This window comes from Cryptomeria japonica, chromosome 11, assembly GCF_030272615.1.
Source record: "Cryptomeria japonica chromosome 11, Sugi_1.0, whole genome shotgun sequence".
In the NCBI taxonomy this organism is placed as follows: domain Eukaryota; kingdom Viridiplantae; phylum Streptophyta; class Pinopsida; order Cupressales; family Cupressaceae; genus Cryptomeria; species Cryptomeria japonica.
Genome location: NC_081415.1, coordinates 44,246,783 through 44,265,598, shown reverse-complemented (window position 1 = coordinate 44,265,598; position 18,816 = coordinate 44,246,783). Strand labels below are relative to the sequence as shown.

Here is an 18,816-nt window from a genome sequence, read left to right as displayed (position 1 = left end):
TCTATTCCTTTGTTGTAATTGAAAGATAAAATGATGCAAGTTCAATCCCTAACCCCAAAGTGCAAGTATGAACTAATAACAAGATTGCAAAATTGAACTTAAACAATGGAAAGCTGTAAACACAAGGACAAGACAAAAATGCAAATGCATACCCGGAGTCAAAATCTGAGTGGAAATGTTCGGCACGGGGGCGCGGGCGCCACTGTCTTGATTCTGCACCTGAAACTGCTCCAAAAACTGTTGTTTTTGCACTCTGGAAAAGCTGTCAAAAATGTTGAAAATGCTGTCTGTCAGGAGGACCAGGGTGCCCAGCGCCCCTGTCCCAGGGACCAGGGCACCCAGCACCCCTATCCTGGCAGGACCAGGGCGCCCCACGCCCCTGTCTTGGTCTTTTGCTTTGCAATTTGGTGTGGAGTGCTATCTTGACCTGCTTTTCCCGGATTTGTCACCTACGGCGTCGTCCGAGTCCCGAAACCTGCACTTATATCTGAAAAGGTGTGGGCGTCTATATAGGGTTTTGCCTTAGTCAAACCCCCGCTTTGGTGATTTCCACCTCCATGAATAGCCAAGTTGTATTGTAAAAATAATGTGTGTGCAGACCTTGTGTGTGTGCAAGATCTAAAATGCAAGTAAGCAAACTAGAGCAACCTAGAAAGTAAACCCTAATTGCTTGTAAATGATAATGTAAATGCTCTAAATCAAGATGCAAAGTGATCTAAAGCATGGATAAATGACATATTGGAGCTTATGCAAAGACATGAAAACAACATGAAATCATACCCAACCCTTAAGGGAGGAGTACAAGCCAATCTTCAGTCGGTAATCTCCTATTGTTCTTCAATGCCTTCAAAGCCCTAAAATGGATGAATGAAATTGAATAAATGCTTGATAGATGGATGTTGAGTGTTGTTGAAGTCTTCAAAGATCTGCTCTTTCGCTGCATATGAGGTCCCTGAAAACAAAATTCGGATCCTTTCAAATGAAGAAAGAGAGCTCTTATATATGAAACCCTACGTCTTAATTTCAACTTTTGGCCGACCTAGAGATTGAATCTCCCGCCAATTTCTTGGGGTTAAGCTTTATTTTATGATTGGATCGCGCTCCTAAAATTTTGAGAAAAATGTCCAGGACCATGTGCACGCCGAGCGCCATGGTCCCGACAACTTTTCACCAAATTTTCAGGGCCGTCGGATATGATGATTTTAGATCGAATCCCAAAGTTACAGCTGATTTTGACATGTTTTGACCCCCAAAATCAAGCCCCCAAGTTCAAAATAGGACCTAATCAGGGTTTTTGATTAAATGATGTATTGGAAGAATAAAATGAAAGGGGCACACTTTAATGAAAAGGGCCCAACTTTATGATATGGGAGATGATAAAATAAGACCCTAGACCTAATTAATTTAATTAATTAAGTGCTAAAGGGGAAATGCAATGCAAAATGCAAAATGCGCCAAGGCGGGTGCTAAACTAGGTGTGAAATTGTACCACCCTAGCAAGTGCGTACAATTTACGACGCTACATTTAGCCCCCACTTTAGCGGTCATATGAACACTACGTGCATATGCAAGCTAAAGTACAGAAAAGTAAACATTATTTGAAAAAGGATATATCCATAAGTCTGTCGAACGAAGCCCCCAGCGGTATCTGCAGTACACAGTTAGGAACCGCACCCTACAAAACACACGTTAGATCACAAAATCACCTAATGCTTACTAAGGAAGGTGATGAAAATTAGAGGGTAGCTATATGCCCCCCCCTGTTTCGGCTTGCTAATTTTAGTGAGTTGAAACAGGGTATCATGTTTACCACTTTGAATTGTTAAAGAATATTGATGACAAATGCTCACAAGAAGATTTGATATGAGATCAAAAAATAATGGAGAGTCATTTGGTAAGAAAGAGGACTAAATCTCAATTCCAACACAACAAAGAGTGTGAGGATTTGAGAGTTCTCTAACACAAGATGAAGGATGTGAATGGAAACAAAATGCAAAGAAAAGAAAAGAAAGGAAAGTAGCATGAATACACACATTGGTGATCCATGAGAAGAATAGTGAGAGAGAAAACATGGACTTCTCGCCCCTAGATCTTGTCTAGGTGATCCATGGGAAAAGGACATGGAAAACTAGCCCCTAGAGTCCGTCTAGGTGATCCATGTAAGGGAGGAGAGTGAGAAAGTCTAGCCTTATGCTGCTAGTTCCACTCAACCTCGTGCATGTGTGTGTAAGTGAGGTTAGAAGCACCTCATAGGAGTCTATGCCCGAGTATGCTACAACCTGTATATGTATAGTACAAAAGCGTGACATCTCGCTCTAAGAGTCTATGCTCTGGTTCCGAGAATAATCACCTTGCATAAAAGAAAAATGGAGACATCTCGCTCTAAGAGTCTGTGCTCTGGTTCCGAGAATGACCCATTGCTCACAAAGTGTAATGTTTATGTCATAAGTAAAGTAGAACAAGGATACCTACCTTCATCACAAAAGAAGATACCCCAAAAATGCAACAATGTCATAGATCCAAGCAAGAGAGTTTTGCACTCTTTAAGCAAGGATAAGATAGTTGAAAAGGGATATCTTGTAGTATGCGTAAAGGAGATCCTTAGAGGAGAAGAGATCTTTGTACAAAAGACACCTATCCCTGAGAGGAATTGTCTTAGACAAATATAACATCTTCTAGAATAAGACAAAGAAGAGAATAAGAATGCAATACTTCCTTCTTTTGCGAGGTGAAAGTGATTCTTAATGAAGGATGACGCTCTTTTTAACCCAATCGGGAGAGTGAATTCATTATGGATGTATTTTACCAAGTGCAAAAGAGGTTGTAGTCAAGGACTTACACCTCTTGTAAGAGAGAATCCTTGAACAAACAACAACAAATGCATACAAGGAATAACATCAAGTAATAAAGTTCACACCATCCACGAAATAGGAAAAAGTGGATCCTTAGATAAAAATAAGGAAAGATCATTGCCTCCCAAGGATAAGGTCAATGAGAAGGACTTACTCAATCTTCCAGGGAGAGATTTAGACATGAACAAAATGTACTACATACTCACATGAGTTCATGCAAGCAAGACATTAGTGTATGTAAAATGCTCCTCATAAGAAGTGGGTAGGATAAGAAAGAGAATACACATCTTCTCCCATATCTAGGAAAAGAGGATTCTAAAGAAAAGATGATCAATATTTCCACATTATTACCCCAAAGGGAAATTTTAACCATAAAAAGAAGAGATGTATGAAATCACTCTTGTTCCCCTAGGAACAAGAAAATTAGGCTATTATGTTGCTTCAAAAAATATGATTGCACTTGAAATTGTACCATCATAAATGACAATGAGCCCCCAGTAAATGAGCTACCAATGTCACATAATGATGAGCAACATAATAGCCATTAATGTTATTTAAAGATATGATAGATTGAATGAGGTATTTGAATATGACATGCTGAATGCTCAACTATAAGTGAGATCAAAAACATGTATAAAATGCTAAAAATTGAAGAAGAAAAGTCACATGAAATCTTAGAAGAGGGATGAGTGTAATTTATTAGAGCCTTATCCCTAGAGGAAAGGACTTTATGATGAATAGGAGATAAAGATTCATAAGTGGATTTAGAAATTTGAGGGGATTCATAAAGAGATTTGTTCATCGCCAAGATTTCCTTATGAGGGGAATGAGAGTTGATAGAAGTAGAAGATGATTTAGTTGAAGTGAGATCATCATCACTACTAAATATAGCATTCACATTGAGAGATGGTCTTTTAGATGCTTTGGTACGTTTGCAGGGATTATAGCCGAGTCCAAAGGCATAATTGTGAAAATTAGTCTCTAGAGGAACTTTTATCCCTTGTTCATGAGCGCCACAACCATTTCCATGATACCCATGCTTAGCAAAAATGCGAAAACCACGACCATAACGATCAACCATTTCAGGAAGAGAAGGTGGTTTTTCATAAGACAAAGAATCAAACTCTTCATAATTAGAGGTGTGAGGAGAAGAAGTTTGAGGAGCGGCCACACAATTATTGCTCATAAGTTCAGGTAAGACTGATTGATCTCTAGTTTCTTCCTTCTTTTTAACTTTAAGCTCTCTAGGAGGAACCCTATACTCACCTACAAAGGTGGGATTAAAATCAAGAGAACCCCAATCGTCTTCTGCGAGGACCTTCTCAGGATCAAAAGCCTTTTCATGTGTAGATTCAAGTTGAGAAGAATCTTCTTCAGGAGCTTCAGACTCATCCAAAGAATTTTGATTATCAGAGGGTAATGATTCATCCATAGGTATCTTGTTTAACGAGTCATCACTAGAAGAGGAAGGCTTAGAAGAACTCCCTTTGGAAGTAGATGTTTGCAAACAAGCCTGAAAATTAGTATCACCTATCAAGGTATATGTCTTATTATTATAAATAAATTTAACTTGTCTATGCAATGTAGAGGGGACAACTTGCATACTGTGAATCCAAGGTCTCCCTAATAACAAGTTGTATGTTAGATTTCCTGACATAACATGAATAGGAGTAGGCAAAGTAACTGGTCCCACTGTGATGGGTAAGGTGATAATACCTAATGAAGACTTAGCCACATTATCAAAGCCTCGAATGGGACGAGAGTCAGGCTCAATAAGGGATGTATCCACATTATGCAATAGATTAATGCTACACACATTAAGGCCAGAACCATTATCTACCAGTGTTCGTCTTATAGCAGTGTCATTTATGATAACCACAATCATCAAGGGATCATGTTGATGTTGAATTTCACTAGTAGGCAACTCATCTTGAGTAAACACAATTTGAGCTTTAGGATTCATCACAGAGTTAACCAAAGACACTATATTACTAGATGTATTAGGTGGAGGAACATTCAAATCTTTCAAGGCATCTTGTAACATTCCATGATGAGCGGAAGAAGTTTGGATCAAATCCCAAAGGGATATCTTAGCAGGAGTAGTTTTAAGTTGTTCTATGAGATCATAGTCCTTACTAAGCATTTGTGAAATACGAGGAGCTTGAGGAAGAATAGGTTGGGAAGGAGGAAGCGAAGTGGGGATAACTAGAGGAGGATTAGGTTGCGTATTGTTTCTTGTGTTATAGGTATGGGCAACCGCATGATAACTCTCTCTAGTCAGTTGCTTAGCATACTCATAAGGGCTCTTAGTAGAATAACCTCCTTGCACAGTAATAATAGGTTTCTTAGGGGTGCAAAAAGAATTATTAGCATAACCACCTTGAACCACTAAGATAGGCTTATTTAAAGGTTGAGAATTTTGAGAAGGACAAGCACCTTGGACAGTGAAGAGAGGTTTGTTAGGTGTTTCATTCACATGTATCAAATTGATTGAGGATGGTTTAGAGGAATGAACAAAAGTGTTGGAAGAATTGTTGATAGTCTTCTCTTGCACTAAAATCTCATCATGGATTAAATCAATTTTAGGAGAGAGACAAGGGGTAGGCATTGATGTTCTAGTAGGAAGAGTAATACTAGGAAAGGTCATATCATCCTCTATCATCAAAGGATCTACATGGGGAATAAACTCTCTAGGAGAAGGATCAACATTACTCTCTAAAGTCTCACTTTTGAGAGGGAGATCTTTGAAAGAGATGTTAACCATTTTGCTTTGAACTAGGGTTTCCTTATGAGTAGAACCAAGTTGAGGAGAGGGAGATGCTTTATTTTTAGAGGAAGAATAATTGAGATTCAAGGAAGGAGAGAAACTATCAAGGGAGTTTCCAATCTTGATTTCATCCCCTTTGGCTAGGGGTAGAGAATAATCTATACCTTCTTCTAATGGTTCATCCCAAATAGTGAGGTTGTTGAAAGGAATGTTTGAAGTGTTGTCAATTTCGGGAGAGGAGATAACATTGTTTATTAATTCTGCATCCTTAGGAGGGAGAGCATCAATAGATGTGTTAAACTCATCCTCTTTCCTCAAAATATGTTCAATAGGGGAGAGAGAATTAAGGAAATTGCTTATTATTTCATCTTCTTTCTCTAAGGGATGCTTATGGGTAAGACCAACTTTAGGAGAAGGGTAAGTATTTATCATTAATTCATCATCTCTAGTGGGAATTTTGTTGGAAAAGGAAATGCCATCACTAGGAAATGTAGGGATAATGTCATCTTCTTGCACAAAAGGATCCTCATGAAGGGAGTGTTTTTTAGGAGGAACATGAACATATTTCTCCAAAGATTCATGCTTAGGAAGGAGATCTTTGAAAGAAGTGTTCATAACCTCTTGTTGCACTAACATGCCCCCATTGGAAGGACCAACTTTAGGAGAAAATAAGTCAATTTCCATCAATACCTTTTCACTTAGAGAGGCATCATGTAGGGAAGGTGAAGTAATATTAAGAAAGGTGTTTATGATATCATTCTCTTCCTCTAGGATAGCTAAATAGGAAGGGCACATTTTAGGAGAATTGTCAAGATCACTCTTAAAGTCTTCATCCTTAGAGCACATGAGAGTCTCAAAGGGATTGGTAGCAACTCTTTTAGGCACTAAAATGTTGTTATAGATGGGGGGAGGTTCTTTAGGAGAAGGAAAAATTGAAACAAGGGAAGCTAACCCATTATCACATCTATGAAATGAATGCATCATGACAACAATTTTCCTTTTTCAAATGATAACACATGCAAAATAGAAGGAAATCTTTAATTTTAACCAATGCAAGCACTTAGAATGTAGATTTAGAAAATGAAATTTATGATTCAAATGAGTTCCTAAATCAGATTTGAAATTATTGATCCCAATTAAGCTATCCACAAGTTCAACTTTGAATTGAAAAATTTAGGGTTTTAGCAAAAATTTCCTCTAGATTTTTGAATCTTGCAAGAAATTAAAACTTGTAAATACAAATCTGAATTTGAAATAGCGTAAACACTCGAATTTGAAAACATAAATCAGAATTACAGAAGATTGGAGTTCACGTCGGGTTCACCAAAATGTGTGGGGGAAAAAAGCGAGACTAGGCTAACATGCCCTAATCTCACTTTCAACCACACACTTGTGGAATACGAAAGAGCCTAGAGGTATCACACAATTGGCTACTTCTTCTTGTGGAAGAGAGAGCCATGGGCTACCTATTAGGATTTCTATTCCTTTGTTTTAATTGAAAGATAAAATGATGCAAGTTCAATCCCTAACCCCAAAGTGCAAGTATGAACTAATAACAAGATTGCAAAATTGAACTTAAACAATGGAAAGCTGTAAACACAAGGACAAGACAAAAATGCAAATGCATACCCGGAGTCAAAATCTGAGTGGAAATGTTCGGGACGGGGGCGCGGGCGCCACTGTCCTGATTCTGCACCTGAAACTGCTCCGAAAACTGCTATTTTTGCACTCTGGAAAAGCTGTCAAAAATGCTGAAAATGCTATCTGTCAGGAGGACCAGGGCGCCCAGCGCCCCTGTCCCAGGGACCAGGGCGCCCAGCGCCCCTGTCCTGGCAGGACCAGGGTGCCCCACACCCCTGTCCTGGTCTTTTGCTCTGCAATTTGGTGTGGAGTGCTATCTTGACCTGCTTTTCTCGGATCTATCACCTACGGCGTCGTCTGAGTCCCGAAACCTGCACTTATATCTGAAAAGGTGTGGGCGGCTATATAGGGTTTTGCCTTAGTCAAACCCCCGCTTCGGTGATTTCCACCTCCACGAATAGCCAAGTTGTATTGTAAAAATAATGTGTGTGCAGACCTTGTGTGTGTGCAAGATCTAAAATGCAAGTAAGCAAACTAGAGCAACCTAGAAAGTAAACCCTAATTGCTTGTAAATGATAATGTAAATGCTCTAAATCAAGATGCAAAGTGATCTAAAGCATGGATAAATGACATAGTGGAGCTTATGCAAAGACATGAAAACAACATGAAATCATACCCAACCCTTAAGGGAGGAGTACAAGCCAATCTTCAGTCGGTAATCTCCTATTGTTCTTCAATGCCTTCAAAGCCCTAAAATGGATGAATGAAATTGAATAAATGCTTGATAGATGGATGTTGAGTGTTGTTGAAGTCTTCAAAGATCTGCTCTTTCGCTGCATATGAGGTCCCTGAAAACAAAATTCGGATCCTTTCAAATGAAGAAAGAGAGCTCTTATATATGAAACCCTAGGTCTTAATTTCAACTTTTGGCCGACCTAGAGATTGAATCTCCTACCAATTTCTTGGGGTTAAGCTTTATTTTATGATTGGATCGCGCTCCTAAAATTTCGAGAAAAATGTCCGGGACCATGTGCACGCCGGGCGCCATGGTCCCGACAACTTTTCACCAAATTTTTAGGGCCGTCGGATATGATGATTTTAGATCGAATCCCGAAGTTACAGCTGATTTCGAGATGTTTTGACCCCCAAAATCAAGCCCCCAAGTTCAAAATAGGACCTAATCAGGGTTTTTGATTAAATGATGTATTGGAAGAATAAAATGAAAGGGGCACACTTTAATGAAAAGGGCCCAACTTTATGATATGGGAGATGATAAAATAAGACCCTAGACCTAATTAATTTAATTAATTAAGTGCTAAAGGGGAAATGCAATGCAAAATGCAAAATGCGCCAAGGCGGGTGCTAAACTAGGTGTGAAATTGTACCACCCTAGCAAGTGCGTACAATTTACGATGCTACAGATATGTTGAGTCCAACAGAACTGATGGAGATTGCATTTGCAATGCAATCCAAGGCCAAGACGAAGATAATAATAGCTCAGAGGAGAGAAGCTCAAACTATATAGACTGTAGTTGACACATTTTCTAGTCTGTTACTGGAGATTGATATTGATAGTCTCACAACTCCCATTGAAAAATTGGACCACTTGGTCACAACTGTAGGGGAGCAAATGAAAAGTTTTGGAGAGGTTGCTCTACATAATGTAGAGAAAGAATATGAAAATAAAAGAATTGAGACATTGATCAAGGCAAATGGAAAAGACAAAGAAGGTCTTACTATGAATATGGACCAAATCAAAGAAGCTTTGAAGGATGGAGGTAAAATTCTTTCTACAATCTGCAACTTTTCATTGTTCTTTGATGATCTTGATAAGGAGAGAAAGGAAGCTCAACGGGAGCTAAATAATTTGAGTGAATCATTTGATCCATTAAATGATTCAGCAACAATTTTTGGTAGATCTGTCATAGTAATACAACATAAGTTTAAGGCATATGAGGTAGAACATATTAAGAGGACTACATCATTGTAGGAGTTACAGACGCATCTAGTCCCCAAATTAGAAATCTTGTAGAGAGGATACAAAGAGATGCTATGGAAGAACTTGCATACCAGGTTTGAATACACATTGAGATTACATCTACTCTTTTGGAGACATGGGAGAATGATTTGAAAGTCTTGAAGACTAATTTTGTTGATATTTTTCTCAAAATTTAATTGTAAACTTTTGAACTCTTATACATTTGGTAATGCAAATTTTGGTGTGTTGTATTCATTTATTTCAAATGTATTTGCTTACCTTTGTCATTGTTGTCAAAGGGGGAGTAGTATAAGTCAGTCAAAATTTTATAATAGCATATAATTGCTAAGGGGGAGTTTTGCATTATGTATTTGAGTTGAGCCATGATTGTTGTAATGTGACACTTAGATAAAAATATTCCTAAGTGTTGCCATCAATATCAAAGGGGGAAATTATTGGCTTTATGATGATGATATAGTTGTAATAGGTTGTTTGATGACTTTATTTGTGGTCATTGATGGCAACCATGTTTTTTTAGTCATCTAGGTCATCTAGACCAACCGGTAGTGGAATCAGTTGGATAACAAAACTGTTATTGACTTGGTGGTCAGCACCTCCTGTAGATTCATGACATGGCTTCCTCTTGCCTCCCATGGATCCTTAACTCTGGCGGCTCTCCCGTTCACTGGTAGCTCGAGCTTTTTGGTGTAATGGTAGCAGTGATTCCAACAATTGGTATCAGAGCGCTAGGTCACGGGTTCGAATCCTACGAGGTACCCTTGGAATCCTCTGTTGGTGCGGAGGGGGGGAACCCTTGAAATCCTCAATAGGTGCCGAGGGGGGGATTGTTGACTTGGTGGTCAGTACCTCCTACGGATTTGCGACATGGCTTCCTCCTACCTCCCGTGGATCCTTAATTCTGGCTGCTCTCCCGTTCACTAACAACTCGAGCTTTTGGTGTAACGATAGTGGAGATTCCAACAACTGCTAAGTTGTTGTCAACCGATAAACATGAACAGAGCGATGATCAAGCGACTAGTATGAACGATTGGTGAAGAGTTAGATGTTGTGGTTTTATAGGAGTGTTAGAGATAGGAACATGCCCCTATGTTCCAAACCACATCAGCGAATTCGGTGTATTGAGCAAGTTATGATGGATTTGCCAGTCATAGTCAGGAAGAACAGAGAACTGGTATAGCAAAGTTAGTTTGATTAGTAACCAATAGACTTATTGTTATATTTTTAAGTTATGAATTGTTTTTCTGATAAGAGAAAAGTGTAATGAGTGAGAAAATGTAAAAGGTGACTAGATTCAATGAACCTAGGGAATTGTTCCAAGGTTCTTAACCGACCTAACAAATTTCTTTATAAGGAGGTGTAAGTTGTATGATTTCATGTATCAAGAGTGAGAATTTGATCGAGTGGTTGAAGGAGAAGTTAGGTATTGATGTCTAGTCAGTGATAGAAACCAAGCAAAAGTGGATCTAATCAAGCACAAAGGTGCTAACTTCAGATCAGTTGAACTTAATGTCTTCCTAATAGTTGCAACAAGAAAATCCTCTAACAAGATCACTTCTAACAGGGTGCGGTAGGATCCTAGCAGGTTCGAAGGTGAAATCCTCTAACCAAGTGATATATTAGCTTGTGTTTGTAAATCCCAGTAACGTGGGTATCTCCTAACAGGGTTGGGTCCTAACATGCCTTATCGTATAGCTCTTAACCAAGCTAAAACACTCTTAATCGGGTGTGCCCCTAATAAGGTGGTTGTATGACCTTAACTGATCAAATCTCTATACTACAATTAGAAGATCCTTGTGGGTACTAATTCCCACCATGGTTTTTCCTAGTTGGGTTTTCACATCAAAAATCATTGTGTTATGGTTTGCATGCTTTGTTGGATGTTTGATTATGAGGTTATATTTCTTGCATGCTTATTGATTTTCAAGTTGGTGAAAGTTGTTATCAAATTTATTAAGTTTTTGCTTGCACTAATTCACCCCCACCCTCTCAGTGCCTTATAAGTTTATTAATCACAAGCCTCAACACTCATGTTTCCCTTTTGGAGAGGCGATTTTGGGAGAACTAGGTCACCCAACTCCTTAGTCTTGCTAAATCTCCTAAAAAATATTGGATTGCAAGTGTCAACCTTTACATTTTAAAATTTGGTCTTTATCTTTTCACTTGATTATTTTATGTTGAATTATACTTGAAAATAACCTTGCAATTGTGATCCCTATATAAATCACATCTTCTCTCATTCATAAATACTAGCAATCAATCTACATTCTACACCATCAAGAAAACATTAAATTCAAGAGAAAATTTTGATTACAAGAAGTGACATACTACAAGCATTCTACATTCAAGTATGATTTCATGTTTGTCATTTATTTTATCATATTATTGCATTAAAAGTTGCAAGACTTGTGTAAAGAGCATTGCATCACCACCTTTATGTGAAATTCCATGCAAGGATTTCATACTTAAGGTAATCTTGTCATTTTAGCATTCCATTATTGATTTAGCCTCTATCCTTGTGAGGGCACACACTATTTTCGTCGTGGTTGTTGCGGAGGTGGGAAAACCAATATGGGGTTTGACTTAGGCAAGCCTTATACAACACAACCCTTCTTCCCATTTTTCTGTGTGCAAGTCCAAATTTGATTGCAAAATAGGTACAAGAGCATAAAGAATACTATTGCATGTTTCAATTGACTTCAAACTAGTGAAAAACCCTAGACTAATTCTCTAGGCGCCCCTATCCTACCACTTTGAGCTAAATTTCTAGGAGACAACATTTTATAGCCTCCTAATTGCTTTTCTACTCACCTTCTTTAGTTTTGAACACCTTTAGAATAGGGCGACAAACACTCGTGTCCAACATTTTTTGCTCCAAATTTCAAATCTAGGTTCTTTTTTGTATCTCTTTTCTAGATTTATACATTTTTTTGCATTTTTGTTTTGTACTTTCTATATTCTATAAATCTTGTTCAATTTATCCTACTTTAGCCTAGTTCATTCACATACAATCAATTCCTACCACATTATAACCAACATAAGTGTGAGTTTAAGCTACCGTGGCTCTTCCTTGTGGACAACAAGCCAAGCCCACTTTCACTTCTATTGTTGTATAGGAAAAAAATGATCCTAGGTTAATGGATATGTTAGTTTAGGATCACTTTTCCTATATACATTTTCGGTGAACCCTAAACTTACAAATATTCTAATTCATTTGGATTGCATTCAAGTTTTCTTTCTTAGATTTGATCTAATTTATTGATTAGATAGCTACAATGGTTCATTGATTATATGTTTCTATTGCATATGTGGCATATGTTATAGTTTACAAAGCAAACTTGTTTCATTTAATATCTCATTGTATGAACAATTAGTGGATTAATTGATAAGACATCATAGAAAAATAGAAAAAAATTGAAAATATTTTCATTTTACAAAAGAAAATTGGGCTACTACCCTGAACCCCATTCCATGCTATCAAATTAAAAATAATACAAAAACCTTCACCCGATTTTTCTTTGCATTTTATTCTTCTTATTAATTACTGAATAAATATATGTCATACATGTGATGGTGGTGTAACTGCTCTTATATCACTCTACCCATCTCCTGAAATTCCTCCCGCCCATAAGGACATTCTGGCACAAGAGGATGATAACACTAGCACCTTTCTCATTGCTCTCCCTTCTAGAGATGAAATGTTGATGAATCATGCTTGTCCCTCTCCCAAAATTTGTCCTACTCATGAGGATATTTTGGTGTAAGAGGATGATATCATTAGCACTTTCTTTAATGCCACTTTACCTTATATTCATTTAAATGAAACATCTTCTAGAGATGAAGCATTATGAATCATGCTAATCCCTCTCCCAAATATTTTCCTACTTATGAGGATATTTTAGAGCCTAAGGATGATATCACTAACACTTTTCTCAATGCTCTCTCTTCTAGAGATGAAAGCTTGGTGAACAAAGATCCCAATCAAAGACTAGTCAATCGATTTATGTTTTTCATCATACAAGTGAACTTGTGAAACTTTCAATTGTTCATATTCATCCTAATGTTCCCTAGCCTCAAACTAAACCTTTTATTACTCTTAGAGGAATTTGAAACTCCCAACCACAAATTAAATCTGTGATTGTTGTCCAAGGTGTTAAAAACCTATCTTGACCCCTTGGTTACTTTATAAACTTTACAAAATAACTTACTCAAAATAATAAAATTAATCAAAATCATGTGTTGCAACTACCTCATTATCACATAGACACTCATATATATAATACTTGTAACAATAAAAAAAATAAACAAGAAATAAAGTTATTCTTCCTTTTTCTCAACCTTTTTTCCTCATCTTTCACAGCATGTTGGTAAGGAGTATGATCTTGTTGAGCAACTTCATGCTACTCCAACTGAGATCTCCCTTTGGGACTTGATTCAAAAAAATTCTACACACCCCACAAGATGCTCCAATAGGTCTTATAGAAGATAGTTGTCCTTTCTTCTACAAGACTAAATGACGTAGCAACCTTTTTTGATTATATGTGCAACAAAGTTGGACATTGTGTTCTCACAACATGAATTGCTTTCTTTGGAAGTTATAAATCAATATAATCCTCTTATTATTATAGTTCTCATTAATAACCATGAAATAAAACATAACTTAATTAATGATGGATTAGATCTTAATGTTTGTAGCATAAACTTGTTATATCAAATCAATCTGGATACCTCTCTTATTCAACTAGATTCTTTATCTATTCATAGCTTTGACAATTTTGGTAGACACTTGTTAGGTACAATCACACTACCTATTATGGTAGGACTTGTGACTTTACTCATGCTTATGCATGTCATTCCTGATACTCTCACATACAATCTTCTTTTAGGTAGACCACAGATTCATTCTATTCATGTAGTCCCATCTACTCTTTATCACATGATAAAATTCATACATGACAATAAAGTATACACAATAGAAGCCGATAAAAATCCACAAAATTGTTTACAAATATAAGTAGGACCTAAATCTCCTTTTAAGTCTATGGTTCCATCCTTAATAAAAGTAGACACACCTCCTCTTATTGATAGTTTTTCATTACTAGAGGATGCCTTCTTACATTATGGTTGAGGTTGATTAGAATTTACACCCTCCTTTGTTGGAGAATGCAATGTCCTTAATACCATGAAGGAGTCTATTGTTTTATTTGTGCAAGCTAGTTTTGAATCTATTCCAACTTCCACTTCTAACACATGGCTTTTAATGATGATTGGGGCTCTTTAAGCTTCTCCCCACATGGACTAATTCAATCTAAATTTAAGCTTCTCATCCTAACATCTCAACACTTAATAAGAATTTGCATTCTTGTGAAAGAATCAATTCTTCTTCTTCTTCTAATGAGTCTACATTTTATTTGGAGACACATCATGGGATCAATTTTAAAATTCTCTCTCAATTTAATTACAATGGAAATGGTTTAGGGTGTATGGAACAAAGCATTAGGATTACTATGGAACATATAATGTACTTTTCTAAAGAGGGTTTAGGTTTCCAACCTTCTCCTTTGTCTACATCTCTCTTCCATTGTCTAATGTCTCTATGTCTTATTCTTATGAGTGATCAAACCTTTCTCCACAAGAGAAAGGATTGATTTCTACTCCTCACCTTCTATCTATACAAGAGTATATTTTTTTGTGGCTTCTCAAAAACCCACTTGCTTACTCTTCCTCCTCAAAAATGTAAGAAAGTTCATAAACACAATCAAGAATTTTGTGCGTATCATCAAATGCTTGTCCATTCCAACAATGAATGTCAAGCCTTGAAAGGTAAAGTACACCAATTTATTGAATCTGCTATCATTCATATGACAAGTGACAATAGGTTTCAACTTTGTCTGTCCCTTCTAAATAACACTTTTTGCTATTATGTTGCTCTCACTATGTGACATTTGTAGCTCTTTATGAGGGCTCATTGTTATGCATGATTGCAACCATTCTTTTTCTATGGTAGCACCATAATAGTCTCTAGTGTGGTTGTCCTCACCTATACAATGGGGGCATGTACAACTTGTTTTGAGGAATGCATCCTTGCTTGAGGATCCCCTCTTCTTTTTCTTGGGAAGTGTGCATCCTTGCTTGAAGATCTCCAAGCTCTCTTTCCCTTGGGAGGTGTATGCACATTCTTTTTTGTCCTTTTAAATATATTCAAAGACATGTAGCTATGTGATTGGAAAGCCATTCAAACTTTATTTAGATTGTTAGTAATTCTGGTTGTGCTTTATGGGTGTGAAATATGGGCTAGTAGCACTTAAGAATCCAAAAATGTATGATCACAAGCAAATTCAAGTTGAAAAATTTAGTCCCCTATAAGATTCTTCTATTTGAAACAAAAATAGTTTCTATTGAAGTCATTACTATGATGCATCTTTCAAAGATATCTAAAAATATTAGGTAGATGAATGCAAATCACTAGCCACAAGAAAGCAATCATGGATGAAGAAAAAAAGTAGGTACATGAACAAGTCACAAATCCACTTGAAAGCTTGTTCAAATAATGACAAAGAAATAAAGACATTAGCTATAGATAACTTTCACAAGTTTATGTACGAAAAGGCATCAGGAAAAGGAAAGGGTCTTTTATAGTCCATGATGCCATCAATCTGTATATAAGGAAAGGAAAGGGAGAAAAAAGAATCCTTGAGGAATTTAAACTAACTCTGACCATCAACAAAGGCCAATTTGAAAGCCAATAGCCCTCAAAGAACATAGATTTTCATAGCTCAATTAAATACTAACTCACATCATCTTTAGTGTGAAACAAATAGATAGAAACCACAAATAAGAGATATGGGAAGAGAGTTTATGTGTTTTGCATAGTTGGGCAATACTGGAAACAAGAAAATGCTTTATTTTGGAATGTAGCTTACAATGACATGCAAATCAAGTACACACGTAATTTAGTAGCAACTTCATTTCAAGATCTATGCAACACAGAGATGGTTGAGCAAATGAAGAAGTTCATTATTAAATTGAATAACATAAGATCAAAAGTTCCAAACCAAAAATGACGTGATCTACTACCTTGAGATCTATTCAACATAACAAAAGATCAAAAATTCAAAAAACAAAAATAGAAAATTAATTATCAAACTAAATAAAAAAATCAACAATTAATTTATAAAGCAAAAAACGACATCGATGACTATTGTTAAATTTGTTTGAAATAATAAACACTAAACAAAACTAACTAAACCCACATGAATAAGAAATCAAAACTTTAATTATGCAACATTCAACCATTGATACATTTGATAGCTGACCATAAACTACTATTAATGGTGAATGTTTAAAAAACTTTAGAGTTTCCAAGAAGCACCCAAAACTATACAAATGCTTTGCTTTAGCACGATAAAAACCTCACAAGAAATATTTCTAGCCACAAATTTCTGTGGAGAAATCCTCACAACTTTCTCTCAGTGCATCTGCAGGTAGCTCACGTTTGATAATGTCGACACCCTACGAACGAGTTAAGGGAGGAAAGCTCACATTCAAGGGCGGTTTAGGCCCAGAGAAGGCCATAAAAAAGGCCAAAAAGCACAAGAAAAAGGTTGCGGCCGAAGTAGAAGGAGATAGTGTTCCAGCAGTAGAAAAGCAAGAAAATAACAACACTAGCAATACTAATCCTGTGTCCACAATCGATCCAACCTCGCGCAAGAATTACGAAGAGCTTTTCCCTGTGGAGGCAAAAAAATTTGGGTTTGCTGGAGTGGCCAATCCGAAGAAAGCAGAAGAGGCGTTGAACGAAAGAGTGAAGAAGAAAGCAGATCGGTACTGTAAATGATATGATTACCCTACTTTGTGGGCTTTTCTTAGGTTTTTTGTGAAGTAGAGGTTTGATGGAAATTGAAGGTTTGAATTCGGAAAGAAATCTGAAGGAAAACCTGTTTTTTTTTTATGGCTGATTTAATGCTTATTTCAGTGTCTCTGTAGTATTACATGTAAATCTATCCTTTTCCTCTTTATGATATCTATCACAATTTCAAAGCTTCTTAGGGTTTGAGAAAATCTAAGGTTTGAATTTGAAAAAAAATTAAAAAAAAAAATGGTCGGGCTCGTACAGCAACTAGTTCAGTTTTTCCTATTCGAATTTAATGCCCCCTTTTTTACAAAGAATCTCTTATCATAATTTCAAAGGATTTCAGGATTTGAGGGAGTGAAGGTTTGCATTTATAAAGGAAAAAGAAATCATTCGTGGGGGTTTTGTTGAGTACGCATTTTGAAAATACAGGTGATGGCGATGGTATGCAAATTTAATGCATTTTATCGTCTTTTATCAAGATCTTTTAGGATTTGATTGAAATCGAAGGTTTAAGTTTGGAAATAGACGATTCACTTTTTGTTGAGGTCATTGAAAATCTGTTGTGCTACATGGGATGTGTGAATCTGATGCAAATTTTTTAGCCTTAATTTTGCTATTCAACTTTTTCAAGGGCTCGTAGGGTTTGAGGGAAATTGAAGGGTTGTCATTGAATAAATTTTTTTAAAAAAAAAAGGGGTAAACGCTTTTAATCTGGAGTTATGAACCGGTGGGGCTTGAACCTTGATAGCAAGAACAACAACACAACAACTTAACCATCACAACATGTCACTATTGACACCATTGAATTAAATTTGGAGAGAACATGAAATCACTATTTATTGGGCTCATTGAGTACCCATTTCAGTTTTTCATGGGATTACATGTAAACATAATAAAAAAAATTTCTTTCATCATGGGGGATATGTAAATATAATGAACTTCTAATAAAAAAATGCTTCATATTCTCAAAATTTTCAAGGGTTTGTTGGTTTTTAGGGAAATTGGAGGATTTAAATGGTAATTTCTTTTCTTTTTAAATGGTCTTTTTTGCAGACATAGTGACTACCCATTTCAGTGTTCCATGGAATTATAAGCATTTTAATCTTCACCTCTTTTTATCCAATTTTTTTGGCATTTCAAAGGGTTTTCAATTTTTTTTTTGAACTTTTGTCACATAGTATTTGAAGGATATTTAATTTTTTTTGCTAAAGGGGAAAATCTGAAGTGATGGATAATGTTTTAAAACAGTAGTACAGTCCTCCGCCACTTTAAAAAAAAAAAGGCTAATACAAATGTAGAAAAATGCTTAAAAGACAATTTCCCCTACCTTTTTGGTTATGATCTGCTTCTAATGAAGTTAAGATAAAATCGTGGATTACATTTCTGAAATTTATAAATGTAGATGTGGCCTTTATTGCGGTGAATGGACTAGAATTTTTTGTTGCTAATACCAGTTTATGTCTCCTAAATGTCTGCATGTATGGCAATTTAATGTACAAATTAAATAATTATATATTGGCTGTTATCAACACTTTTATAGACCCTGTAAATGTCTGCATGTTTTAACAAGTTTATGTGCATTTTATATAAATATTTATTTTGCAAATGTCTGCATGTGCAACAATTTGATGTGGCGTGTATATAAAGATTTAGCTGATCTTTAAGTACTAGAAAATTTTTGAAGTAGAAAATCTATCTTTTGAAGTTGCGAAAAATTAGTCAATTGGCTAAGACTGGATAATGAAAATTACCCTGGTGACCAACT

General features: G+C 36.4%; 1 protein-coding gene across 1 annotated transcript; it reads left to right on the top strand.

Annotated features, from left to right (window-relative positions):
* The first annotated feature begins 16,559 nt into the window (after positions 1-16,559).
* LOC131076790 (uncharacterized) lies at positions 16,560-17,240 on the top strand. Its single transcript, XM_058014116.1, has one exon. The coding sequence runs from the start codon at positions 16,698-16,700 to the stop codon at positions 17,031-17,033; it is 336 nt and encodes a 111-aa protein (XP_057870099.1). The 5' UTR covers positions 16,560-16,697; the 3' UTR covers positions 17,034-17,240.
* The last annotated feature ends 1,576 nt before the right edge of the window (positions 17,241-18,816 follow it).